Below are 27,797 nucleotides of genomic sequence, written 5' to 3' on the forward strand. Positions count from 1 at the left end.
GTTCCTGAAATAAATGGCCCACATGGGGTCACTTAAGAAGGTTTACAGCCTTCGGTGACCCTGGCTTTTATTAAGAGCAGGTGAGTCACCCCCTCCTCTGTTCTTCTCATTGCCCTTTATCCATTTAAACTGTTTAAACTATGAGGTTTTCTAGTGTAAAATTTCTAGAACCAGTGTAACCTGAGTAAATAAACTATAGACACTACAGCAGTGGGTGAGAATGACTATCTGGAGGAAACTGGTTTTTCCTGGTTCCTGCCCACTGGCTGCCACTGTACCCCACTCCCTGGGGGACAGGGGTGAGGCTCCCAGATGTGGGGTTCTTAACCTGTCAGTCCCAGACTCCTGGCCCTGGTTTCCGTACCTTGCAGGCACTTTTCCTCGCCCCCAGATCCTCTGAGGGGCACGGGGGAAGGTGAAGCCTGCTATGTGTTCCAGGCACGCCATCAGACCTGCTTAGAGAGCACCCCTCTTTTGGCTTTAATATCCCTGACAGCCACCTGTTAGACTATAAGATTCCTATGAATGGCTTGCTCTGTGACTCCGAGGCACACACACGAAAAAGTGGGCGGGATTTCTCTGTCATCTGGCCAAACTCCAAGAAGAAGATGGAGCTACTTCAGTACTCGCCCAGCTCTCAGTTTATTCTAGAAAACAATTTTTACTGTCAGATGTGACTACCGCTTTTTATTTTAAGCTTTTATTATCTGTATTGTGTGTGGCCTCGTACATATAAACCAAGGCTGAACCTAAGGTTGTATTTGTTCATACTAATTTTTTAAATCAACCTAGAACAATAGTTAGTCTTGTCCCCAGAACAGAGACTCAGGGTATAAGATGACAGTGCTGTTTAGGCAGTTGCATGTCCCTTTTTTTTTCTGAGCATCTGTTTTATTCCCATTAAGTGATTTGGCTGTAATAAAGCATATGTGATTTTCAATAACATAGCATTATATTCCCATTTCCCAAAAGAAACCCAAACATTAGTCTGATTTTTTTTTTTTGTTCAGTCCTCACCCGAGGACATGTTCATTGATTTTAGAGAAAGAGGAATGGAATGGGGGGGGGGGGGAGAGAGAGAGAGAGAGAGAGAGAGAACATCAGTTGGTTGCTTCCCACATGTGCCCCAACCAGGGATCAAACCCATCACCTAGGTGTGTGCCCTGACCAGGGGTTGAACCCACAACCCCTTGCTGCACAGGACAATGCTCAAACCAACTGAGCCACCCAGCCAGAGCTGGTCTGATTTTTAAACTGAACCACAACGGACACTCACCTGGAGATAGGAAGGAAGTAAACTGATAAAAGATTTCAGTGTCCTTCTTCTGACCACTGTACCCCACAATGCTGCCCACTTCAAGGGGGAAGGTTTTCAGGAGAGCACCCGTGGCCAGGTCGTGAAGCTGCAGAATGTTCTTCACGTCATGGAGGTAGCACAACACCAAAAAGTTAGACCTGACGCAAGCTACCCATTCTGAAAAGATAATAACAGATAAAACCTAATGTAGTTTTGCAAAGGAATGGAAAGCATACGATGTCACTGAGCACGAGTCCTGGTGCTCCCCATTGGGCTATGCAGCAATGAGACCTGCAAAGTGACTTTATGAGGGCTTTGAATCCTTCATATAGTTTCCAGCATATTCCTTTAATAAATAAATTATCATTGTTGTGTCTAGAGGAAACAAAATATTTTCCACGCTGGGCCAGAAGCTTCTGATTATCTATAAAATGTGTGTATTATATATTACCCTGCCTTTCTATTTTGTGTTCAGTATCCTGCCACAGGAGACATAAGCCAGTCAAATCAAACCAGGTGGGGATCACCCTGCCCAGGACTTGGTGAAATGAGGAAATGGGAAGTGAGGTAGAGAGAAGAGCCCTCCTCAGCGCCCAGGGCTGCAGCTTCAGGAATGGTGCTGCCCTCAGGCAGAGCTGGGAGAGTCGGGGCTGAGCAAGGTGACGGGGAAGGAGAGAAGAGAAGGGCAGGCCCAGAACACGATCCACTTCATTCTGCACAAGATTAGCCTGAAGGAAGGCCAGGCCATCCAAAGGGAGAGATGCTGGCAGGAATGGAAGCAAGGGCAGGCTGCAGCTAACAGCTCAAACACGTGGACAATTAGCTTCTCTTTTCATGGTGGGAAGTGTGGTCGTGGGATCCTTGACACTGCTTACTTTTTAAAACCCACACAACTAACAGTTCATGTTTATAACGTTACCAATTTTCATCATGAGCAAGACAACTGTCGGAGGGAACTCGGAGGGTAACCAGAGGCTTTGACCTCATTGGGTTGCTTAGGTTACCACAGCAAACTTTTCCTCAAGTGAAGACATCAAGAACTTTTACAGCGAAAAGTTATTTGCTCATTCTCCAATACAATTTTTCTTAAAAAAGTGCCTCGATCGAATAGTACATTTCATGTGGCCTTAAAGTTTTAAAGAAAGTATGGGGGAAAAACATTAGTAAATTATTTCTGTCAAAGAATAATTAATCTGTGTTAACTACGAGAACGTCAGAATTATAAAACAGAGTGAATAAGAAAAGTACAAGGTGATTTGTAGACTGTCATTAATAAAAGCTCTGACTTTATGGCTGTACTTTATGAGTCATCTCTGGTTTTTACTCTCAGTAGGGCGTTCTGTGCGAATGATATATAGCAAATTCAACTGGGCTTCTCTTTGAATTGATGAGCTCTAAGGAATATGAAAGGCTTCCCCTTTCCAGTCTAAAGAACTTACAGTCTTCCAGAAGGAAGGTTATAAAAATATATCACTGCACCAAATCTCTAACCAGTGATTTGCATTTCATTAGATGTACAAGTGAAAGAGGATGTCACCTTAAGGCATAGTCAAACCATTTTTGTGGCTTTAAAGGGCAGGAAAAGTCACATGCCTTGGGAAATAGTTACATCTGTGATAGCACCCTATTCAACAATCACTGATCCAACCTGACTTGCACTTGAAAAACACCCAGGACACCCTACATGAAGACTTATGTTGCCAAAGTCTCACTTGGGCCTGCCAACACGAGGTCAGGTCAGGTGGCACCTAGGAAGGACTCACTGAATGTCTGGCTATTACCACCCTTAGGGTCTGTCTCATCAGGCTACCAAAGTCACTAAGAACCTGATTCCTCACATGAAGATGTTAAAGGAAATAGCTAAAACCTTGTTCCTTGACTCATGGATCTCTCATCCAAAGATAAATGAGGGCAGAGAGTGAGTGGAAGATTCTGAACAGACAGGGAAGGGGTTTTCTTGGAAAGAGCCCAGTCATGCTGTAAGCCCCATCGCCACCGTGGAGAGCCAGCCTGAGAGACAGCAAACTGGTGCCAAACCCAAGAGGCTAAAGGGACTGGGACTGGGACACCTAGAAGGCAAGAGAAGGGTGGGCTAAGTACTTCAGGGGAAAAGCACAGGACAGGCTGCTGTCTTGGGGGTGCAGATGCGGGTTTTGCAGGAAAGAGCAAGCATGAGGTCATCTGGGGTCCTGTCCAACAGAACTGCCTGGAGGGTGTAGAGACCTTCATACCAAAGAGGGGTGCAGCTGCATGCCCAGCAGATGGGGAGAATCTCAAGCAAAGACCCAGAGCAGAGCTTCCTCCTGGGCCAAGACACATGCTGAAGGAAGGGCCCAGAAGGAGCACCCACTGGCAGCTCTCCCTGAGACAGCCAGTGTGACCAGCTGCAACACCTTTCCCCTCTGCCCACTACATGAGGCCGGGTTTAAATACCCGCCAGGCATGGAGCACACTGCCCTCAGCCAGGGGAGAAAGGGTCCCTTACTTTTCCAGGACGGGGACGTGGATCTGCTAGACTCTGGCAGCTGTGTGTTTAACTCAATGAAAAACACATGTAAGGACTATTTTATGAGACAGGGCCTCTCTGCAGATCTCAAAAGGATTTATTTTCCTAGTCACACACCTTATACCTTTCTATTTTGGGATGGCCCATCTTTTCATCCCCATTGAACCCATTAGCAGAAGTTCACCTCCAACTAGTAAACTCTTCAAGGGCTTGAAGATAAATGGACTCTCCTTTTGTGTAAAAAACTGTAGTGAAATTAGTGAGCCTAACTGTAATCAAATCCAGCTTCCAGGCAATAAATGATTTATAAAGCAGCATATCATTTTTGGAAAATCAGAGAAAATGAATACAAGGGTACTTAAAGGCACGCTGAAAGGACTGGTGCGGAGGCGACAGTCTCAAGAGGTTAATGGAGCTCAGTGCATACGGCAGCAACTGCAATGCATTTCAATTAAACCTCACATTTGTCTATTCTCTTTTCTAATAAGAGGACTGTAAATCTTCTCTTTGATCTACAATAGGTATCATACAAACAGCCAAAGGTTATTCAAAAGCTAAAAGTTAAGGCTTTTGAATTCAAATGGTTTAAAAAATTAAATGTGAGTGATTATCATCAAACAATGACTACACAAAGACAACTGATATTTAAGAAAAAAAAAAAAGGATGACCTTTGAAAGTCTGGATTCATACCTTCACAGTTATTACAAAGATCTTAAATAATCTTGTAGTAATTGCAAAGATGTCATACAGTAAATACTTGGTTGAATTATTTAGACACTTTCATGCCCCCAAATAGAAGAGGCTGAAGGTTCTTTACCTTGTAATGGGTCACCAAAGAACAAGAGATGTACTAATTTGCTGACATTCTCACCAGACAACAGCACAGTTTTGAAGTAGTATGTCATCTTACCCAAGACATCTTTCTCATGCTCAGGAACAAGCACTTTCCACTTAGACTCCTCAGGATCCGTGAAGTCGATGTTGATCACGCGATAGTTGGGAGAATGGCGATTTGTCTTAAACGTGAACACTGTCCCCTCGTTAGTCACGTAGTCATATTCTCCTTCAAAGTTGTCGATCAGTTTTACCCACTTCAGGATTCCTGATGAGAGACCAAGCATCCCTGTCACCACTCCATTGTGTGAAACAGCATGGTTTGTGTGTCAGCAAGGAGGGGGCAGATCTTGTCTGTCTATAGAACACAAAGTGGGCCCAATATAGGGAAGATGTAAGGTTTTAGAAAGATTGGGGATAAGTGAGTAAATTTTAAGGTTTTAAAAAATGTGAAGAAACATTTGTTTCCTGAAAAACCTGGCAATGAAGGAGAGTGAAGGACCTCTCAGCTGACCGTGCCACATAACCTAGTAAATCCTTTTCTGCCTGAGAGGTTCCCAAATCTGAGCACCTCTCTGCACGTCTACTGCCATCACACCGTTCCAAGCCTTCATCATGTCCCTCTGGGTCTCTGTCAGTAGCCTTCAACCGGGGATGCTTCCACCACGCTAGGGGACATTTGGGAATGTCTGCAGATGTTTTTGGTTGTTGCAACTTGGAAGGTGAGAGGAAGACTACTCTTAGAATCTAGTGGGTGAAGGCCAGAGAGACTGCTAAATGAGCTTCAGCACACAGGACAGCTCCTTCACCTAAGCATTAGCCAGCCCTGGTCTTCCACCGCCACTCTGGATCCTCTCAATATAGTGGCCACCACAAAGTGGTAATATCCTGAATGGGTCCATGTTGGTGCCCTTCTTAAAAACATCTCTATTACTCTTTGAATAAAATCCAAATTCCTTTTTGTGGTCTCCCTGGTCCTGCATGTTACAGTCTTGCCCACTTAGCCAACCTCGCTCAGCTTGTTCCAACTTGTGCAGCACCTCTGTCCTCAAGCAACACTCACCTTTGTTATGTTCCTTAAAACCTTGGCCCAGGGCGGCTCCTCTGCCTGGTCTGCTCTCCAATGGCCAGGCACCCCCTGTCGGCGCCCAGACTATTTCTTCACAGCACTTTTCTCATGAGAGATACTTACTTGCCTGTTTAAAATTTGTCTTTTCTATTCACTATTTAATACTCAGCAAATAAATACAGTAGCAGGCACTTCAAAGAGGCAAAATAAAATAGATGTTGAATAAAAGAAGAACAACTTTGTAGTCCTTTGGTGCTAAGAACTAGTCTGGAGATGGTCATCACTAAAAAAATCTTAAATGTGGCTCACTATCATCATCATTTAAATGACTCGCTAAATGCCACTTTTAATATTTAAAAAAAAAAAGCCACTGGGAAGATACCCGGTTGACAATGCATCAGGCATAGATGTTCAGAGGACATATCAAAAGTTTTATAAACAAAAACTTCTATGACTTCTGAAGTACTGAAAGGCAATGCCAGATGTTAGCTATTCTCCAATTAATCTCCCAGCTTCAATTTCACAGTGAAATTGCTACATTAATTTGGGTAGTTCATTTATATTCCTTGAATCGTTCAAGGCAATTTTACATTCATTATCTCATTCATCTCCATAGCATAATATCTTTATATGTAATTGGTTGTTGAATTAAATTTATCAAGAAAAATATAATCCCATGGTAAAAAAAAAAAAAAAAAAGAGCTTTTTTGTCAGGCAGAACTGGATTAAAATCTCAGCCCTAACTCTGTTTAGTTGTGTGACCTTCAGCAATCTCTTTATCCTTAGATAAGCCTTATTTTCTCAACTATAAACTAGAACTGGTAAACAGATGAAAAAATTATTACAAAGTGACTACTTATACCTAGTCCACAACAAATCCTCAACAAATATTTTAAAGTAAACATTGAAATTAAAGCTAATACTAAGATAAGCAGTTTTTAAAAAATCTATAGCTTTCCTACATGCTAGCAATAACCAGTTAGAAAAGATGGTGGGGCGGGGGACGGACTCATTTATAGCAGAAGCAAAATTAAGTCTTTAGGAATGCACCCAGCATGACATGTGGGCTTTATATGCAGAAAGCTCTCAAATTCCTCTAAGGAATCTTAAAAACAAAACAAACAAAACCCAAATAACTGGAAACACACACCATAACCCTAGAGGGGAAGACTCAATATTTCAAAGGTGCAAATAATCCCAGAAGAAATCTACAAATTTAACACAATTCCAATCAAAATTCAAATGATATTTTTAAGGAATTTGACAACATTATTCTAAAGTTCATCTGGAAGAATAAGCACATAGGATAATCAATATATTTTTGTCAACAGAAGGAAAAGGAACTTCTTGCACTATGATGCTCTGAACAACGCCTCCCACCCCCAAACGTAAACATCATCCTGAATTTTATAGTAATCTTATTGTTCCGTTTATTTTTTTTGCCTTAAAATGCACCCTTAAACACTACAGTCATATCTTAATTTATTTTTGAACTTTGCATACAATGAAACCATATAATATGCATTCTTTTGTATCTGCTTTCACTTGGTATCACATTCATGAGATTTTCAACCTCTTGTTATTGTTATTGTTATTGACTTCTGGTTAAATCCTACTGTGCTCAAACAACATACTCTGTATGGTTTCAATCTTTTAAAATTACCTCAGAAAAGCTTTATGGCCTATTTTTTTCTTAAATGTTCCTGTGTGTAGCTAAAAAGAATGTGTATTTTGTAGCCTATTGGTGTGTTATGTTAAATATATCTGTTAAATAATTTGTTAATCATATTGTTTAAATCTACATATTTAAGTGATTTAGGGGGTCATTTCCCCCCTATCTGTTCCAGAAAAGATCTGTTAAAATGTTCCTCTAGAATTGTAGATTTATCTAATTTTATTTGGATTTCTATTAATTTTTGCCCTCTATACTTTGAAATCACACATAAAAGTTAGATATATACAAAAATAGAATTACTGTATTTAAATAAAATGGAATGGAATCTTTTATGGTTATGATGTTCTATTTCCAGTGATGTTTCTTAAAGTCTACTTTGATACTACGATAACTACATCATTTGCATGACAATAATGTGGGCCAGTTGTCCTCTGTAGATTGGATAGTCCCAATTAATGTGGCTTAAAATTTCTAAAAAGATTTGCTCTTTTCCATGTCTCTTAAACACTCATATGCTTTCCACCACTCAGTGGGCTACATTCTAGGTAATTTCTTTACATCTATATTTTACTTGATTCATTCTCTCTTCAGCTGTGTATAATCTAGTCTTTAACCTAATAACTGAATGTTTTTAATGTTAATAATCATAGCTGTATTTACAGAAGTTCTACTTAGCCCTCTTCCAAATCTGTTTGGTCATTTTTTTTTTTACAGTATCTTGTTTCTTGCTTTGCTGCCAAGCTTCTTGTTTATTTTTATTTTTTTGTAAAAGCAGCATCACATTAATTGTTGATTTTAGAAAGTGTATGTAATGTACTAGTTTTACATTAGAAATCTGATAATTCCATAGCAGTGTTTCCGCTAGCTCTAATACTCATGCTGGTGAATTTCTTCATTGGCTTTGTGCTTTTTGACTGTGAACTGATTTCCCTTGAAACGTTATCTGCGGGAATTCTTGGAAGTATGACTAAAAGTGGCACTGTTCCAGAGAAGATTTGTATTTGCCCGCTGTTTGCCTCTTGTGAGGCAACAAAACTGAGTGGATGCACTTTAAATTCCTAGTGTGAGGATTTCTGGACCTCATATGGACAACAAAGACAACTTGATGCCATGTGAAGGTCAGCCTTTCTCATATTTTAGAAGAATTGATATCCTGCCTTCCCTCCTCCCCCTTCGCTAGTGCCAAGGTAAAGACAGGTAGGTCTCCCTCCTATGTGCTCGCTCCCCCTCACCCCCCAGCTCTACCTCTGGGAGGTTTATTTCTCAATCACCCTTACGCTGAGGGTACCTCTCACCGGACTCTCCACCAAGGAGAACCAGAGGCATTATTTCCCACCCCTCTTGCCTAGGTGGCCAAGACATCAGCTGCCAGGGCCCGCACAAACACTCAGGGACAATCCAGGATTCCTGCTTTCATTTTGTCTTTGGTCTCTAAGCCTTCTCTTCTTTTCTGCCAATTTAGTAATACACTTAGAAAGATGCTTTATAAAGTTTTTACAACATTTTAGTTGTTTCATTTGGGAAGCTATTCAGAATACATAACGTGACAAACTCCCTCAAAGAGAAGTCCATACAATTAATTTTCAAAGAAAGTTAAGCTCTGCATTCAAGTTACAATTTTACTTTCAGTGACAAACTGCTAACCTGAAAAGCAGATGACCACTCAAAGGTGACTGCAACTTTGTGTACATGAAGCAGTGCTTTAAAAGGAAAAAATATAAAATTACCCCTTATACGAATAAGTAAAAAACTAGCTGGTAATACAAAATCTGTAGATAATCAGAAAGGTATACCAGACTATATAATAAGAATGCTAAAACGTAATTTTCTGGATTATGACTTTTATAGACACAGAATCTTGGTTAAGGGAAATGTCAGATCCCTTAAATGTTCCCGACAATAAAACACTTTGTAATGTGAAACCTTTATTCCTCAAAGAAACCACCTTAGGGTTTCTGCTTGAAAAGGTCTTGCAGTTACTGCAGTGGTATTTATTATGACCCTACTCACCTCTGCAAAAAAGTCACTGAAACAGCCACCAAAGGCAGAGCAGTAGGAACTTCCTTCGGTACCTCTGTATAATCCAGTGAGCCCGAAGATGTGGCCCACTTGTTTTTGTTCCACTGAACAAAAAAACATCAAAGTCTGTGGTCTTCTCTGTCACCAAATTCTGAAGCATTAACCTTACTCATAAACAGATACTACAGGTTATAAATTCATTCATATTAGGGAAAGGGGCTGGATTTATACAAATCCAGCTAATCATGACCAATCAGTTCATCTGCAATTATTCAGATACTCCTTCAGTTTCTCTTTTTTTTTAATATATGTTATAGTGTTTATCTATTAGGATAATAGGAATATTTATCCCCATTGTATCCTGCAATATTGTAATGTTGTGATTTATTTATATGTATGTATGTAGTCACTTGGTGACTGAAATATGTTCCTCGGGTATATTTGGTCTTCATCTACAGTTCCCTACCTCAGTTTCTTGTATACTCTTGTGTTTCTTTTCCCAACCTTTCCCCATGGTGTCTGTCTATGGACACAAAATGAATTCAAAATCTTCAAAAACTTCCACATGTCTCCTTTTCCCTTTTCCTAGTGTCCCATGTTTTCTACCTTATTGGCCTCTTTCGATGTTCCTTGTGGCCAGGTACATCAACTTTCTAATTTCAGTCAGTACTCATGGGGTCTTGTACCCAAACATATAATACTTTAATTACATAGACTGTCCAGTGGAAAATTCTATTTCCAATTAAATCTAATCTGTTATTTCTGATTTAATAAATAAGAACATATTTAAGGAAAAAAAAATGGATTTATACAAATCCAGCTGCCAATGTGAAAGACAATTCAAAGCACAGGCCCTCACGGGGCAGCATGTGCGACACGGGAGCTCACTGAGTCCCCTAGCTTTCCCGAGGCCCTCGCTCCGCGGGGCTTTGGATATGACATAACTCAAGAGCAATGGCATTTCAGATGAACAATGGGGCTCATTTGCTTTTGCTATGCATAAGTTAGGACATGATCGATTTAAATGAAAACTGGAGAAATTACTTAAAAAAACAAAAACAGAGAAATGGCTAAACTCCTGAACCATCACACTGTTTGCTCACCTTTTCTGAGGTTCTTTTGTCTGTAAGTGGTATTATTCACTCTGAGGCCAACAGAATTCAATTCCTAAACTTTTCTACATTCAAGTTAAAATTACTTTTTATAAACCTGCTTCTTGGTGAGGGAATGATTTGTTTACTGAGTGAGGATTAGCTTAAAGTAAGTCATCTCATGCTTTCCCTAGAGCGCAGTCATTACTTTTATTGCTTTCTTTGAAAATCAACACTATTTACTGTTTCAGAGAAAATGTTTTGGAAGCTCTCTCATAAGAGGAGCTAAAAATGTGTTTTTATACTTCACAAAACGCTAAGGGCCTGACCAGTAACAAGGATATAAACAAATGCGAAATGTGGTTCCTGCTCCGAGATGGAGGGGGCCAGAGGCCGGCTGTTCTTCCTGGTCTGATGCTTTCCTTCCATCCCACCTGCCACAAAATGATGCTGAGAACATGGGCTTGGGAGTTCAGTCCACATGGGTCTAATCTTTAAGGGCATTGGGAAAGCTCAATGGCTTCACCAACCTCAGTTTCCTAGGAATAACAACATGTGCTCCTCAGAGGTTACTGAGAAGGCAAAGAAATGTCTACATTCGTAGCTCAGAAGCTGGCCCACATAAAGGCTCAACAAACAATATGTGCAACTATGCCAAATAATCCCAGTGACAAATGAGATGAGCCAGGAAGGTGAGGAAAGGGGCAGCCGCAGGCCTCAACTGCAGTCCCTGTGGAAACGCTACAGCCACTGTCTGCAACAAACGTGTTCCAACGTGTTCCGAACCACATTCAGCGGGACGTGGCAGAAATGAGGTTCTCCAAAGAGAGGCAATGGGTAACAGGCGGGAGGTCCTCCTCAGGGAGCAGCGAGCAGCGCGGTGGGCAGCAAGTCGGAGGGCGGAGATGCACATGTACACGGTCAACGTCAATGACAAAGCAATCCAGTTTTGTAGAGAGCTCCTCTAACTCTCAAATTTTTAAGATTATTTTTCCATCCTGTATTTATGTAGTTTTCTTTTCCCTATGTCTTTTTCTATGGTATTCAATAGTCACCAGCTGCTTTTTTTGTGCTTTTCATTTCTAAATGCACCAGGTAAAAAGGTTTTCTTGGCAAAAATGGTTTACTGACAAAAAATGACAGAAAAGGTAGAAAACTGCTGGTAATTCCCCATGACTTTAAGGTGAAAAGATTAAAATCATAGCAGAAAGTCTTCAGGTAATCCAAAGGGGTATAAATTTCAGTGATATAAAATTAAAGATTTCATGACATTGGATTTAGTTTTCAGTCACCAGCTAGTCAGGTTTAACTCATCTAATAGTTAACAAGCATATTTAGCAATGAATTGAAGTATTAATCTCCCCCCCCCGCTTAGTTTAAAAACCAAAACAAAAATGGAGCAGGTAAGAAAATAGCAAGAAAGGCTCCCAGGCAGTAGTCATACTCACTAGCTGGGCATATAAACCCTTGAATTTTCAATTATCAATCTACAAAGTTAGACAAGTTCCCTCACAGTCCCCTACTAGAGGCACACCTATTTAGGTCTTCTTCAGTGAAAGGTCTCTTCTGATTATGAATCAGGTTTTGCAGAAACCAAGTCAATAACAAGAACTGTGTTTCGAGCAGCTTTGGTACTGAAGATAAGTGTTTACTTTAGGGCATGCTCCACCTGTTTTTACTATGCTACCTAAAACCAAAGTGTGGCGATTCCAAATATTCCCCTTTCAGCCAAGAAACGATGGGGGAATAAAGGAGGGAATACCTGAAAACCTACTCTGTGCCAGGAGCCCGCTAAGCCCTTTTCTATGCATTTTCATTATTCCACACAATTCCTCGTGAAGTAGATATTACTTCCCCATCTGCAAGTCATGGAAATATTGAGAGACAGAAAATAACGTGCCTATCTCCAGGGTCACAGGTTATTTAGTGATGGAGCTGAGAGTAAAATTCAAATTCAATTTGAAAGTTTTGTCATTATTGTTCCAATATATCCAACCGTATTTAATAGGAATTAAAAAAAAAATTTAATGGCTTTGTAGTATAGTTTGATGTCTGGTATTGTGATCCCTCCTACTTTATTTTTCTTTCTCAAAAATAGCTGCGGCTATTCGGGGTCATTTATAGTTCCATATAAATTTTTGAAATGTCTGTTCTATTTCTGTGAAATATGTCATTGGTATCTTAATAGGGATTGCATTGACTCTACAAATTGCTTTGGGTAGTATGGACATTTTGATGATGTTAATTCTTCCAATCCATGAGCACGGTATATGCTTCCATTTATTTGTGTCTTCCTTAATTTCTTTCTTCAATGTTGTATAGTTTTCTGCGTACAGGTCTTTTACCTCCTTGGTTAAGTTTACTCCAAGGTACTTTATTTTACTTGTTGCTATATCGAATGGTATTTTTTTCTGAATTTTTCTTCTTCTATTTCATTGCTGGTGTACAAAATGCCTTTGATTTCTGAATGTTGACTTTGTATCCTGCTGTTTGGCCAAATTCACTTATTAGGTTGAGTAGATTTTTGGTGGAGTCTACAGGGTTTTCCATGTACACTACCATGTCATCTGCAAAGAATGATAGCTTTACTTCCTCCTTTCCTATTTGGATACCTTTTATTTCTTTTTCTCGTCTGACTGCTGTGGCTAGGACTTCCAATACGATGTTGAAAAGAAGTGGTGAAAGTGGACATCCTTGTCGTGTTCTCGATCTTAGTGGGAAAGCTTTCAGTTTCTGCCCGTTGAGTATGATGTTGGCTGCAGGTTTTTCATATATGGCCTTTATTACGTTGAGGAATGCCCCATTTATTCCCATTTTGCTGAGTGTTTTGATCATAAATGGGTGCTGTACCTTATCGAATGCTTTTTCTGCGTCTATCGAGATGATCGTGTGGTTTTTGTCTTTTATTTATGTGATGTATTACGTATATTGACTTGCATATATTGAACCACCCCTGCATCCCTGGGATGAATCCCACTTGATCTGGTACTGGCACAAGAACAGACCCATAGACCAGTAGAACAGAAAAGAAAGTCCAGAAATAAGCCTACATCTATATGGGCACCTAATATTTGACAAAGTGGGCAGAAGCATAAAATGGAGCAATAATAGCCTCTTCAACAAATGGTGTTGGGAGAGCTGGACGGCTACATGCAAAAAATTGAAATTGGATCATCAGCTGACACCATACACAAAAATGAACTCAAGATGGATAAAAGACTTAAATATAAGTCACAACACCATCAAAGTCCTAGAGGAGAACATTGGCAGGAAACTCTCAGATATCCCACGCAGCAATTTTTTCACTGATATGTCTCCTAAAGCAAGGGACATAAAGGAAAGAATAAACAAGTGGGACTTCATCAAAATAAGAAGCTTCTGCATGGCTAAAGAAAACATCAGCAAAATGAAAAGGGAGCCAACCCTATGGGAAAATATATTCGCTAATGATACATCAGATAGAGGCTTTATCTCCAAGATATATAAAGAACTCACTCGACTCCACTCCAAGAAGACAAACGATCCAATAAAAAAATGGACAAAGGACCTGGGCAGACGCTTTTCCAAGGAAGAGATACAGAGGGCCCAGAGACATTTGAAAGGATGCTCGGCATCACTAGTCATCAGAGAAATGCAGATCAAAACCACCATGAGGTACCACCTCACACCAGTCAGAATGGCCATCATAAACAGATCCACAAACAACAGGTGCTGACGAGGCTGTGGAGAAAAGGGAACCCTAGTACACTGTTGGTGGGAATGCAGACTGGTGCAGCCATTGTGGAAAGCAGTGTGGAATTTCCTCAAAAAGCTGAAAATGGAACTGCCTTTTGATCCAGTGATTCCCCTGCTGGGACTATACCCTAAGAATCCCAAAACGCCAATTCAAAAAAACCTATGCACCCCAATGTTCATAGCAGCACAATTTACAATAGCCAAGTGTTGGAAGCAACCTCAATGCCCATTAGTAGATGATTGGATCAAAAAGTCATGGTACATATACACAATGGAATACTACGCAGCAAAAAGAAAAAAAGAACTACTAAACTTCACAACAGCATGGATGGAACTAGAGAGCATTATGCTAAGAGAAATAAGCCAGGGGGCAAAAGACAAATACCATATGATCTCACTGATAAGTGAAACCTAATCAACAATACAAAGATGTAAGGAAAATAAGACCAGCAACACTGAAAGAAAAAGAAACCAACAGAGACAAGAGGGAAGGGGGGGGGGGCAGGGAAAAAGGAAGGGAAGGGGAAAATCAGGGAACATATAGCAAGGACTCATGGACAAAACCAAAGGGGAAGAGTTGAGGGAGGGGGCAGGGGAAAGTGGTGAGGGGAAGGCAGAGACAAATGTATTTGAAAAAATAAATTAATTAATTAAAAAAATAATAAAAAAATTTAACTCTCAATCTGCTATATCTCTCCTGTTAAAAACTAAATATATTTAGTCAATATCTTCAACAATTAAATTGACACACAGTATGTTTCTTTAAACAGCCATAATCATATCCTAATAAACCAGCAAGCAGTTAAAACTCACACACACACACACAAGCCCTGTCCCTCAAACCAAGTCTCTCTAATCTTGTCCTTCACAACTGACTTTTGAACCAATGTGTGGAAACTGATAGCACATTTCATCTTTTTAGGAATGGTCAATCACTGCCACTGTCAAGAGCTTTGAGGATCTCAGGACTGCCATTCAAAAGAATTAACTACTCTGAGGTTTATGCAGTCCACAAATTTCATGCTAGTAAAGCAATAATTTAAAAAATATGATAGGCCCAGCGTTACACCCAGAATTTGGCAGCGGTAACTGGAGAGCTCTCTCCAAGCTCATCCCAATTAGTCAGTGTGTAACTCAACAGCTTCAAATCCACTTCAAATTCTGATTTCTTATCTGTAGGACATGACATGTTTTTCTAAAGACCTAAAATGAATTCCAAACACTGGTCAGTTTAGTAACCTTATTCAAAATAAAATCAGGTTAGTGTTGTAAGACTTGTCAGCTCTCTTCCTCTCCCTGTGGTTTTCCACGAGCTCACTGTAATGGTCTTTTTGACATGTCAGCTTGGCTAGGTTAATGTCCCCAGTTAACCACTCAAATGCTATTCTAGGTATGACTGTGAAGGTATTTTGTAGTTATGACTAAAGACCATGATCAATTCACTTTAAATAAGGGAGATAATTCTAGACAGACTGAGTGCAACTGATTCAGTGAGTTGAAAAGTCTTCTAGCGGAGCAGAGAATTCCCTGAAGGAGAAGAAATTCTACCTGCGGACAGTAGCTTCAGCCTTTGCCCGAGAGTCCCCGCCTGCCCTACTGCTTTCAGGCTTACCTAGCCAGCCCCAAAATCATAAAAGCCCATTCCCTACAATAAATCTCTCCATCTGTATCTCCTCCTGGCTCCGCTTCTTAAGTTAAACCTTGACAGATACCTTCACAAACCATCAATATCTCACAAACACAAAATATCTAGGAATGACTTTAACAAGATACACGTAGTTCCAAAAATCACCTAGAAAGCAGAGAAGACATTGGTCAAGTAACTCAAGGAAAGATCAAATGGGAAGGCAGGCCAGGACCTGGCTTGTTTAGTGAATACAGTCTTCCAGTCTGAATGCATCATAGCCATTTAGGGTTTCTTAGAGGCGTCCCTGTTTTCTTCCGCGTGCTCACTCATGACTGTACTGTCTAGACTTCTGTTTAAGAGGGCCTGGTGTGGCTCTGCGCTGCCTGCCTTCAGGAGTCCCAATCTGTAGGTATCACACCCTCTTCTCTGATTCTTCACTAACATTTGCAATGATAAACTGGGGGATAAAAATTATATAAGATGAAAAAAAAAAATAAGGACCAAGAAGTCAGGAGGAAAACAGAGGGTTTCCTCAAGTTCTGACGGCACTGGTAGGTTTCATTCACAGTATCACTATCTATTACCAGAGTGGACACAGCAATAGCAGCTCTGTATACAAATATGTAGACAACACTTTCCTCTCTGTATTTAGAGTAAATAAAGCAATTTCTTTTTTAATTTGTTATACTGTTTCATAAGAAGCCTATTTAAATATATAAAAATGAAATACTAAATAGAAAATGAAACCAGAACTCTCTGGAGAAAGAACACTGTGATTGGCATTTATAAGGAAAGGCCAAGGTTTTTCTATCATGTTAGTCACACAGGAATATTGGGCAGGACAACAGCACAACAATAGCTGTTCCTGTTTCTTTCAGATTCGATCTTCAGAGGTTTTCTCAGTTCTATGTACACCTGGACTTGCAACTTAAATGAACAATTCTTGGGTGGTAGCCTGCTCCTGTCAGAGAATGTGAACACTGATGTGGTTGATCCAATATTCTTTTCCTTTAGATTTTATTTATTTATTTTTAGAAGGAAAAGAGAAAGAAAGGGAGAGAAACCTTGATGTGTGAAACATCAATTGGTTGCCTCCCATATGCACCCTACCCAGGACCAACTCACAGCCCAGACATGGGCCCTGACCAGGAATTGAACTGGTGACCTTTTGCTTTACTGGACAACATCCAAGCAACTGAGCCATACCAGTCGGGGCTAATCTAATTTTCTTGAGGTCAAAATGGATATATCTTTTTTAAAATACAGGAAAAAAAGTAGGTTTATTAAATGGACACATATTCAACACTAGAATAAAAGTTGTTGACTTCATCTTGCTGTATGTGTGAATGGTATTCTGTAATATCTAAGAATGTTAGGATGCAAATCTCAGTCAGACAAGTTTAAAAATGATGCAATGCCCAATCAATAATAAAAAAAATGTACATAGTATTATAATGTAATATACATTAGATACCAATAATGAGGTAATCTAATAACTAGAAGTGTACAGTTTGAAAATCTGTGTCATGGTCTCTAAAATATATTTATTGCTTTTCAATGGAGCCTCCTGGAATAATTATCTGTGGCTGAAAGATAACTCACCAGTAATGCCATTGGATTCCTGCTGCAGGTCACAGTACCAGAGCCGGTTTACTGGATCACATCCCTCCCTTATTGATAACAACACGTAGCGACCATCATCTGACAACTATGAAGGAAACAGAAACAATGCAGGGGGCTGATTAGAATGTATTTTTTGTGAGAGTGCTGTTAAATATTAAGTAAAAAATACAGGTTACACTCAAAAGTTACCAGAAAAAAGATGAACATCCATTTTAACTTATTTCACTCACAATCACAGTTTAACAAAATGGTAAAATATTTAAATACAAAGTATCGCTAGATGTAACTGAATATCCAAATGACTCAATGTGATTTTTTATTTAAATTCAGCCTATTCCTTTTCTGTATTTTTAATAGTAGAAAGAGAGAGAGCAGGTTTATTACGTGATAAGATAACATGGGAGCGGGTCAGCTCCGAGCAGAGCTTGGCCTCAGAGGCTGGAGGGTTCTATTCTTATAGGGTGGATGTTTCCTGGCTGGTTTTGGCGGGCTTTTATTGCAAATGGGATCTCCCATGATTTTCCTTGATCAGCCGCTGGGGAAGGGGTCCCACAATGTTAATTTATTCGAATGCTGTTATAATGAAGCAGGGGTCATGTGGCATCTTCTGTGCAGGTGCAGTCATGGTTCACTGCGATTCAGGGTGTTTCTGTTCTGTACCTGTGTCCTTTGTTTGAGCCCTGGGGCACCTCCAGAGTTTTTTCCTTCCTGAGGAACTGGTCTTAGAACAGGGTCTCAGCCTACTTCTTAACTGAAAATACATGCAATCTGTAACTCTGTATATTAATATCCCTGCCTTTAAAGTTTTATCGCAGGTTACATATTTTAAAAGTTGTCCTGAATGAGTAAAAATTAGCAAAATGGGCATGGATGCAAAGAAGTTCATTTGTAGTTCACACTGATCACATTAACAATTTCTACTGAACAACTCTTGGTGCCTATCTTTAGGCACCTCCACCACAAGATGACAGAACGAAGGCCTGAACTTCTGTGGATTTCTTTTATAGTATCAAACTGGAGAATCTAAATAGCGAAAATAATCTTGATAAACTACTGCAACAAACACTATGGTTTTGAGTTAAAATATAAATGGTATCAAACTATACATACATATATATCCTTTTACATTATGTTGAATTTTTTTTCATTCAACATACTTTTTAAAATTAATCCATGTTGATATATGTACATTGCATTTAACTGCTGTACAGCACCCCAATCTAAGAATATACCACAACTAACTGATTCATTTTCCAACCAATAAACATTTAGATTATTTCCATTTTCTTCCTATTACAAGCAACACTTTAGAAAAATTCCTGAACATGTTTATTGCGGCCTTGTATAAGTGTTTCTCTTATAGTAGTGTTTCTATATAGAAGTAAAATTGCTCAGTGGTAGGATATACACAAAGTCAACTCTCAGATACTGCCAAATTAAGCGTTGTCCACTCATACTCTTACATTTCAGCAGTGTATAACAGTTCCTATTTTTTCCACATCCTACAGGATAATTAATGTAACGTGTCAACTTTAGGTTATAGTACCTAGATATTTGGCCAAACATTATTCTGGATGTTTCTCTGGAGGTATTTTTTCGGATGAGATTCACACTCCAATCGGTGATGTGAGGTAAAGGTGATTACCCTCCGTAATGTGAGTGAATCTCACCCAGGCAGTCGAAGGCCTTCCCAGAAAGAGGCTGGCTCCCAAAAGCTGGAAGGAATTCTGCCAGGAGATGGGTCCCCAATGAAGCTCCCCCGGGGTTTCCAGCCTGCCAGGCTTTCCTGCAGAACTGGGACTTGTCAAGCCTCCAGATCACACCAGCCCATTTCTAAAAAATAAATCTTTTTCTCTCCACATATACACAGATCCTGTCATTTCCATTTCTCTGGAAACTAATATTTAATAAAACAAAACTTCATTTAATAAAAATTCCCTCAGCAGCTATTGTGTTCAAGTCATTTTCTAGGTGTTAAAGATACATCAGTGAATAGAGAAAATAAAAAGTAACAGTCTAGTGGAGGTATTCTATCACATAAAAATAGAATTATGTGATATATATGAAATGATAAATGCTGTGGAGAACATGAACAGGTCTGGGTAAGAGAGGCAGAATGTGTGGGAAAGGACTATAGTTGTCAGTATGGCAGTCAAGTTAGGCCTCATAAAGGAGGTATCTTTCTACTGCCTTCTTACTTGTACTATCAGATGAAAAGTCATTTCTTATCTTCTTCTCCAAGATTTTATAATTATCTTTGGTTTTCTGCAGACCAATTATAATGGGCTTTGCTATAGCAGCCTGCTTGAGATTTTCTGAGTGTCTTGGATCTCTGAGTATGTCTGTTTATCATATTCATAACCTTTTCCGCCATTTTTCCCCCTCATATACAGGGTGGATCAAGAGTAGGTTTACAGTTGTGAGTACACAAAACAGTTTATTCTTGTGTTACTAATTAATTATTGTATTATTTTCCATATGAACTGTAAACTACTTTTTCTCAACCTATATATTATTTTGTGTCCCTTCATCCCTAAGACTTCAAATACATAATGTTGAATCAGTCAGTAGTGTTCCACAGTCAACAAGACTGTGTTCATTTTGGTTTCATTTTTTTCTTTTGGTGGTTTCCTTTCAATTGCCCTGTCTTCAAATTCACTGATATTTTCTTTAACAGTATCTAAACTGCTGTTAAGCCCATGCAGAGAATTTTTCAATTCAGATAGTTTACTTTTCACCTTTAGAATAATATTTGGTTTGTTTTCATATTTATTTTTCCTTTGTTCATTATAATAACACTTCTAAAATCCCTTTAAAATCATTTTTATAATAGCTTTTAAAAAGTCCTTGTCTTCTAATTCTACTACCTATCATTTCTGGATCTATTTTATTGACTCATTTTTTCTCCTGGTTATGCCACATTTTTCTGCTTATTTACACATAGTAAAATTTTTATTGGATTCTGAATATTTTGAATGTTGTCTGGATTTTTTTGTTTTTGTCTTCCTTTAAAAGTTGTGAGGCAGATAATTTGTTGGTAAATCAGTTTGATCCATTCAAGGTTTGTTTCCAAGCCTTGTTGGTGAGGTCTACAGTTCTACCACTAAGGCATGTCTTCCCTGGGTTCTCTGCTGAATACCCTTGGTACTCAAAAGCTCTTTCCACTTTGGTCAGAATGTGAGTCTCCCTGACTTGTTAAACCTTTGGTAGTAGTTGGCTTACAGCTTCCTGGTTATTGTTCTTAGCTTGAACCATGGAGTCTCCTCCCATGCACGCACCACTTAATAGTCAGCTTAAGATGCAAGGGGATACCAAAGAAGATTTCTGGGACTCTTAATGGGTAGTCTCCATCTCTGGGTACTCTGCCTGCAAATTCCAGTGGTTTCCGTCTTCCTGAATCCCAATCGTTGGAGCTCAGGTTCAGGGAGACTACAGTATTCTGCAGGCTCCTCCTATTTGTGCTAGAGTCCAGAAAACACTTCCAGGCAGAGCGCAGGGCAATCAAAGGCCTTATCTCATTCACAGATGAAAGTCCTGTGATGACTGTTGATCAATATCTGCAAACAGCTGCTTTGCCTATTTTGTATAGTTTTCTGTCTATAGCAAGAGGGCTAGTGTAGTACCAATTACACTGGCATGGCCAGAAGCAAAAATCTGTCATTAAGCTTTTTTTTTAAACTAAATTTTAATACTTTATTGAATAATTACATTTTTAGGATATATTATATATGCTTAAAATACATAGATGTAGACTTACTGATGTAATTAATATAGGATATTAAAAATACCCATGATTAATAAAAAACATAAAAATAATGTATTTCCTTCTGTCTCATTACATAGTAGGCTGTTTTTACTGCTTGTTTCCTGTTCCAATAATACTTCTATGAACTAATTGCAGCCTTTGGGATATGCTTCCTTTATTTTATGCAGAGGTGAAATCATCAAACATAACGTTCACTTTGACGCGTTGCACTGCTCTGATCACGCCCACACACTGATTCCCAGCTCAGTGCAAGATAACATGGAGCTAAATGGCTTCTAAACGAGTGTTTGAACTTGGGCTACTCAGGGTTTCACTTACCTGCAGTGGTAAGTATGTCCAGTGTTTTTAAACACTTGGCAACGCATTCATGTTGTAAGTAAAATATCGCTTTCTCAGAGAAGAGTATTTTGGAGTACAGAAGTAATTTGTACTTGTGAAATAAAAGTGGGATTCCAAGTTATAGTTTTATAAAAGATTCCAGAAAGTCCTATTTAATTTGGCTCTTTTTGGTGACATTTTCCTCCTGAGCTCTGAAAGCAGTCTCCTGTCAAAAGTGAATCCTATTTTTGTTGTATGAGTTTATGTCACAAGTTACACCTAATATTGAATGACTTGGATGCATTCTCTTCACCTTTTTCTAGGCTCTTTATAGTCTTTTAAAGATCACTAATTTTGGAAAAATCACATTAATTTGATTTGCATTAAATTTTCTCTGTTCTCATCCTTACTGTATTTCCAAATTACCTGTCACTATGTTTTAAGTGGGTCTCTTGCAAACGAATATGACTTGGTTAAGTTTTAAAAATCCAATCTAAGAATCTGTACTGTCTTCATTAACTCTTATTGTTGAGGTACTGGCTTCCAAATTCTTAATTTTGAAAGTTCCTATTTACCTTGCTTTCCCTTCTCCTTCCTTCTTTGTACTGCATTAATATAAATTTTTTTATTAACTTTTTCTCTTTTTTGACTGCTCTGGGAGTTATATATTCTATCTCTAGTCCTTTATACATTTTCCTTAAGGTTTTCATATACATAGGTAACAAACCAATGTCTAAAATTTTAATTCCACCTTATTTTTAAACATTTTGTATTAAAAATATCATCAGCAATCTCACCATTTTAACTTTATCAAATGTAATGAAAAGCAGTCTCTAAGAATGCTTCATCCTTCTGCCCGGACCCATGTGGCTCAGTCGGGTGGAGCACTGTCCCATGAACCAAGGTGTGGCAGGTCGGATTCCCGGTTGTGGCACAAGCCTGGGCTGCAGGTTTTGTCCCTGACCTGGGTGTATGCGTAATGCAGCCAATCAATGCTTCTCTCTCACACTGATGTTTCTCTCCCTCTCTCTCCCTCCATTCCCTTTTCTCCAAAATCAATGGGCATGGTTGGACAAGGATAAAAAAAGTGAAACAACACTTCATACTTTTGTTCTTTGTGCTTTAAATAAAGACAGCATCCTTAGAGCTAAGTGCTTAAAGTCATGCTGTGATCAATCCTAAGTGATGGTTAATTCAGTTGTGGTAATTCATCTAACAGAAAGATAAGGCAGGAAAACTCACTACAAAAACCATACTAAACTTTTGATGACAGCTGTTTCAAGCACATTGGGTAAGTTTTTCTCAGCATTTCTAGCTGTACTAAATAGCAGTTACCATTTCAGTCTAAGGCAGACTGTCCCAAGGAACACTGCTGTTGGGATGTCAGTTAAGTCGGCCTTCTTCCCTCCGACCCCCTTCATCACAGCCCAGAGATGTTCCACAGCCACTGAACACATGCGTTGAAGTGGGCATAACTGAATTTTCAAATGCTCAAGGTCTCAAATTTCAAAATCATTTATAAGTCACTGTTGCCCTAAAATATACGGATTAGAAATATACCTTCCTCCATTATAATTTTATTAATACAAATACATAGTGAACCACGGCTTCACATTTAGACTATATGTCAAGGCAATTAAAACAAAGAGTTTTGGAAATCATTGGGAGGGGAAGACAAAAATCATGTTGATGAGGAGGGTACCTGAATCTCATGAGAGAATTAAAAATGAAAATTAAGAGAATTAGGAATGACCAGAATTAACGTAACGTGACTTCCCTGAAATCCAGATAAAGGGAACAGAGAAAAGCAGGAAAGGAACAGCCCCATCGGGCCTCATGAAACAGTATCAATTTCGGTTAATTTTTTTTGAAGGGGGCACCCAATAAAAACAGCTACCATACTCATTCGCATTTACCAACAGGTAAAGCATGAAGTACAGGGGTATCGGACTTTACACTTTCATTAAAGAAGCCACGCTAATTCACTAAGAAATTTTAATCGTGCATATTGTGATATTAAGCTAAACTAAGTAATATTTACCAAGGAAACCCTTGATAGACGTCATTCAAATAGTATTTTCTGTCAGGTTCACATGTGCTGGTCCAACAAACACATACAGTCCACGTGACTTAGCAGAGTCAAGAATATAACCTCTATGAACCAAGGAGCCGTGAAACCACAGAATTTAGAGATAAGCAGCAACCAGAGCACAATGGAGGGAAACTATTCCCAAATAATATGTTTTTATGAAGTGTCCAGTCAATGCTTCATGTAGGCATATTGTTACTACGGTCGGACCCTCCGAGTCTGGGTCCAGGGGCTTCACTTTCACAAGAGGTTGTCATGGGCTCTACCATGAGTTTATTTGAGGCTTTTAAAAATATGAATCTACAGACTAAGTGTGTGAAATAGAATTAACATGCTGATAGTTGCAGTTTCTCGCCTGAATAGGATCTTCGTGTTTTACAAGAAACCTGTATTACTACTTATTATTATTAGCATTATGAAAACTTTAAAGTCAATGAATTTGGCTATTCTCAGTCTCAATTCTATATAATAAAAACAGCCGAGCTTTCTAAATGTTCTGAATAAGTTAGCTTTTCTTCATGCATCTTGTATTCAGAGAAAATTTACGGAAGATCACTTATTAATGTTTTAAACTCCCATTCATTTAACTATCTACAAACTAATTTGTCTTTCAAGGTGACAGGACACATAAACCAATAATACAAAGAATATGTGGACTTCCATCAAACATGTCATTTTCAAAGAAAAACTCAGAGTATATTATGCTAGAGCTACTGAACTGCATAGTCACATGGTCTTGTGTTAATAATCAAAACTTTAGGGACATGAAGCGCATATATACACATACACACACATACATAAACTTAGAAACCAAAAAGAAGGGGGTGAAGAAAGTTTTTTCATAATTTGAATCTATATGCACTTTTTCAAACTGAGGAAAGTATTTTATTTTATATATTATAATAAAAGAATTAATTGTGTGTATAAAATAAGTATACTAAGAAGCAGTGAGACTTAAAATTGTCCAGCAAATTAACAAAAGGCATGGAGATGGATTATAATAGCTTGGAGAGTTAACTGTGCTCCTCTCAGAGCTGTGAAGTTTATCAGTTTTATTTCAGAGATGCTTTTGAATTCCTTTTCTAATAGCTGTTAATCATAATATCCCTTTAATAATAAGTATATCTGCAAAACTTAGAAGAACTGTTAAATGTCAAACTAATCGCTTACAATGATGGCTTTTCTTTTATGGGACTCATTATAGGTTTGTAATAAAAAGAGATAATGTCAGTAACAGAAGTACAGAGTAGTCATAAACACATGTGATGTGCATTAACATAAACATTCCTAACAGGCAGTCATTAAATCAAATACCCAGCTTTCCTAATACGATATGGTACTACAGCAATGGGGGGAAAAGAAATCAACCCAAACACTGTATGATATGGTGCTTGGGATGCCAGAAACACATGTAGCAGAAAATTCCAGGAAAAGAAAAGATAACCCATTCAAAGAAAAGTGAATAATACAGAGTCTAGACATGATATAGCCACTACTGTTCCTAATCTACCTGGTTGTTTTTCTGATAGATAAGGTTGGTTATTTAGTAATCTGTTGTTTGCTTTCTTTTCTTCCTTCCTGAACAACAGAGGGGCAGGTGAGAAAAGTGATTGACCAGCAAATCCTACCTCACTATCACCAAAGCCAACCCTCCCATCAGGAGCTGTTTCATGTACATATAGAGAGCAGCACCGCCTTCTAGCTTTACTCACATCCAGGTCTTTAGTCTGGCTTCCTGACTTTTCTGCCTTCCCAAGCATGCTGCTGAGATTTTCCTGTGTGCTAATCAGCATGATGGATATTATCACTTCATGCAGTGCTGATGAAAAAAAAGGACACAGACAATGAGCCTTGGGCACACACAGCCCAGTTAGGAATCCACCCTGGGGCTAATATAAAGACAACCACTCAGCCCCTCCTGTGGTTAACAGAGGGAATCAGTCTCCAGGAGCCACTTGAACGTGCAGGACTGCCTGCGGACAGCATAAGGAACTGAAGGGTCCCCAGTTAGAACACTTGCTGGCAGCCTGAGGTTCAATTACTGAAGTTAAAGTCAAGAGGACCACTGTGTCTTTAAAATGACACACAAACCAAACATGGGAGAAATTCTGTCATGAGCCCACCAGACTCTTCATATTATATAAAGATATTGAAATAGGTTACTATGACAAAACCCTCTTCCATAAGGGCCAGAGCTTTGCTCGTGAGCATTGCCTGGCCCTGGCACAGCAGTGGACGCAAAGCAAGGCCTCACCAGGTATCTGAAGAATAAATGCATGAACTGTGCTGACCAGGAAGAGAACTGCTGAGCAATTATTGCTCCAAGTCAAAGCTATCCAACGTGTAAGGGGCAGGTGTGGCCCAGTTCCCTGAGGAACATCTGGACTTTGTTGACCGTGTGTGTTCTGTAGGCGAGGCTGGGGGCGCTCCAGGCCCAGAAGGTCTTTGCGGGCATGAGCCTCAGCCGGGGAGGACGAAAATTAATCTTCATAGTGTCTATGGTGAGTCACGCATCAGGCAATGATTCTACATGTTAATATATGTGTAATATGTATAGATAAATGTGCACATAAGTATGTATATATTAATTCTAAGGGTCACAAGTGAACACATGAAAATGGCTTATAGAGAAATATGTAATTAATATTAAGAACTAGGATTACTTCTTTACAAAAAACCTTTTTTTCCTTCAAGAATTAGGTTCTCAGTATATGATTCAGCTAGATAATCTTGGAGAGGCTGGGTATTTTCTCCCTAATCTTTACTGAAGGGACTTGATACATTTTCAGAATCTTCATTCTAGAGCACCCTCTGCTGGGAAAAGTGCCTCAAAATGCTTGATTTCTTTGTGATTCCTCCCCCTAAATGCTCTACAAATGCTTTTAAAGAAAGAGCTTTTCTGTTCCTTTATGTCCAAGAGAACTTTCTAAAACAACAATTTCTATCCTTCTGCAATCATTGCCCTGCAACTAAAGCCTCATGGTTTATATTAAATAGTAACTGATGTCATTGTTCTTGTTTTTCCAAGCCAAAGGCTCCATATCTGCTGTGCGCTACCCCAGGGCCATAAGGGTGCTGCTGGGAGGGACGGAACGCAGGAGGCTGGCAGGTGAGGAGGGCAGTGAGCACCCATGGCTGTGGCTTCCCCTGGGTCAGGAGGCACCAACAAGGTATCTGACCTCCTGTCATCTCAAAAGTTCCGCTGAAAAAGGGTGGGGGTAGGGGTAGGATGTGGCAGAGAGGTCGCAGTCTCAAGCGAACCCTGCTGGGAGCAGAAGCTTTGAGGGACAATGCAAAAAGATCAGCCAGAGAATTTATAATCCACATCAGGGAACGACGAAGGCAAGAGGTTCCCAGAACTGAGGGGCTCTCACTATAAATGGATGCCCAAGGGAGCTGGTGGGCAGAGAGCAGCCATGGGAGATCAAGAAGCAGCTTCTGATGAGCAAAAACTGTTCCCTTCACTGCCTCCACCTCTATGTATGGACACCAAAGACAAAAAACCAGCACGAATACCGAAGGGAAGGGAAGTGGGGATCTTGCTGTTGCTCAGAACGGCCCCAGCTATAAAACATCATTTCCAAGTTCCGGTCTCATCATCCCCCAGAGTCTCCTCCTGCCCCTTCATATTCACTCCCTCCCACTCCCCAAGCAAACACTGACCTGCCCATTGCCTTTACAGACTAGTCTGCATTTTCTAGAGTGTTCTATACATGGAATCAAACGCTGTGTACTCTTTCTTTTGTGGCTTCTTTCACTGAGCATAAATAATTATTTTGGGATTCATTTACATAGTTAGGTATACCATAGTTCATGCCTTTTTATCGCTGAGTATTATTCCATTGCAGAGAGATACCACAATTTGTTTATTCATGTACTTTTTAGTGGATATTTAGGTTATGTCCAGTTTGGAGCTATCATGAACAAAGCTGCTATGACTATTCATCCAAGTCTTAAAAAAAAGCCAAAAGGAAGGACTGAATAATCGCTACCCCACCTGCTCACCAGACTTGAGCTGGGGAGAGGGAAGAAGCATGTAAACTGGAGTTGATATTTTGGTTTGGACTGCAACAAATCTTTAGGAACAGATCTAATACCCAAAGTGTCCCGAAGGCTATGGGTTCTTCCGGGTGGAAGGTGGTCATCC

General features: G+C 39.4%; 1 protein-coding gene across 1 annotated transcript in view; it reads right to left on the reverse strand.

The window, feature by feature from the left end:
* The window catches only part of PREP (prolyl endopeptidase), a 106,065-nt gene that overhangs the window by 43,109 nt on the left and 35,159 nt on the right, over window positions 1-27,797 (reverse strand). Inside the window, exons 7-9 of the mRNA XM_054569774.1 lie at window positions 17,457-17,562; window positions 4,715-4,906; window positions 1,277-1,474 (exon numbers count right to left, since the gene is read on the reverse strand). Of these exons, the coding sequence (XP_054425749.1) occupies window positions 1,277-1,474; window positions 4,715-4,906; window positions 17,457-17,562 (496 nt within the window). The remainder of the gene's footprint in view (window positions 1-1,276; window positions 1,475-4,714; window positions 4,907-17,456; window positions 17,563-27,797) is intronic.

The sequence above is a fragment of the Pteronotus mesoamericanus genome, unplaced genomic scaffold, assembly GCF_021234165.1.
Source record: "Pteronotus mesoamericanus isolate MK-2021 breed Mesoamerican mustached bat unplaced genomic scaffold, CSHL_Meso_final contig_20, whole genome shotgun sequence".
In the NCBI taxonomy this organism is placed as follows: Eukaryota; Metazoa; Chordata; class Mammalia; order Chiroptera; family Mormoopidae; genus Pteronotus; species Pteronotus mesoamericanus.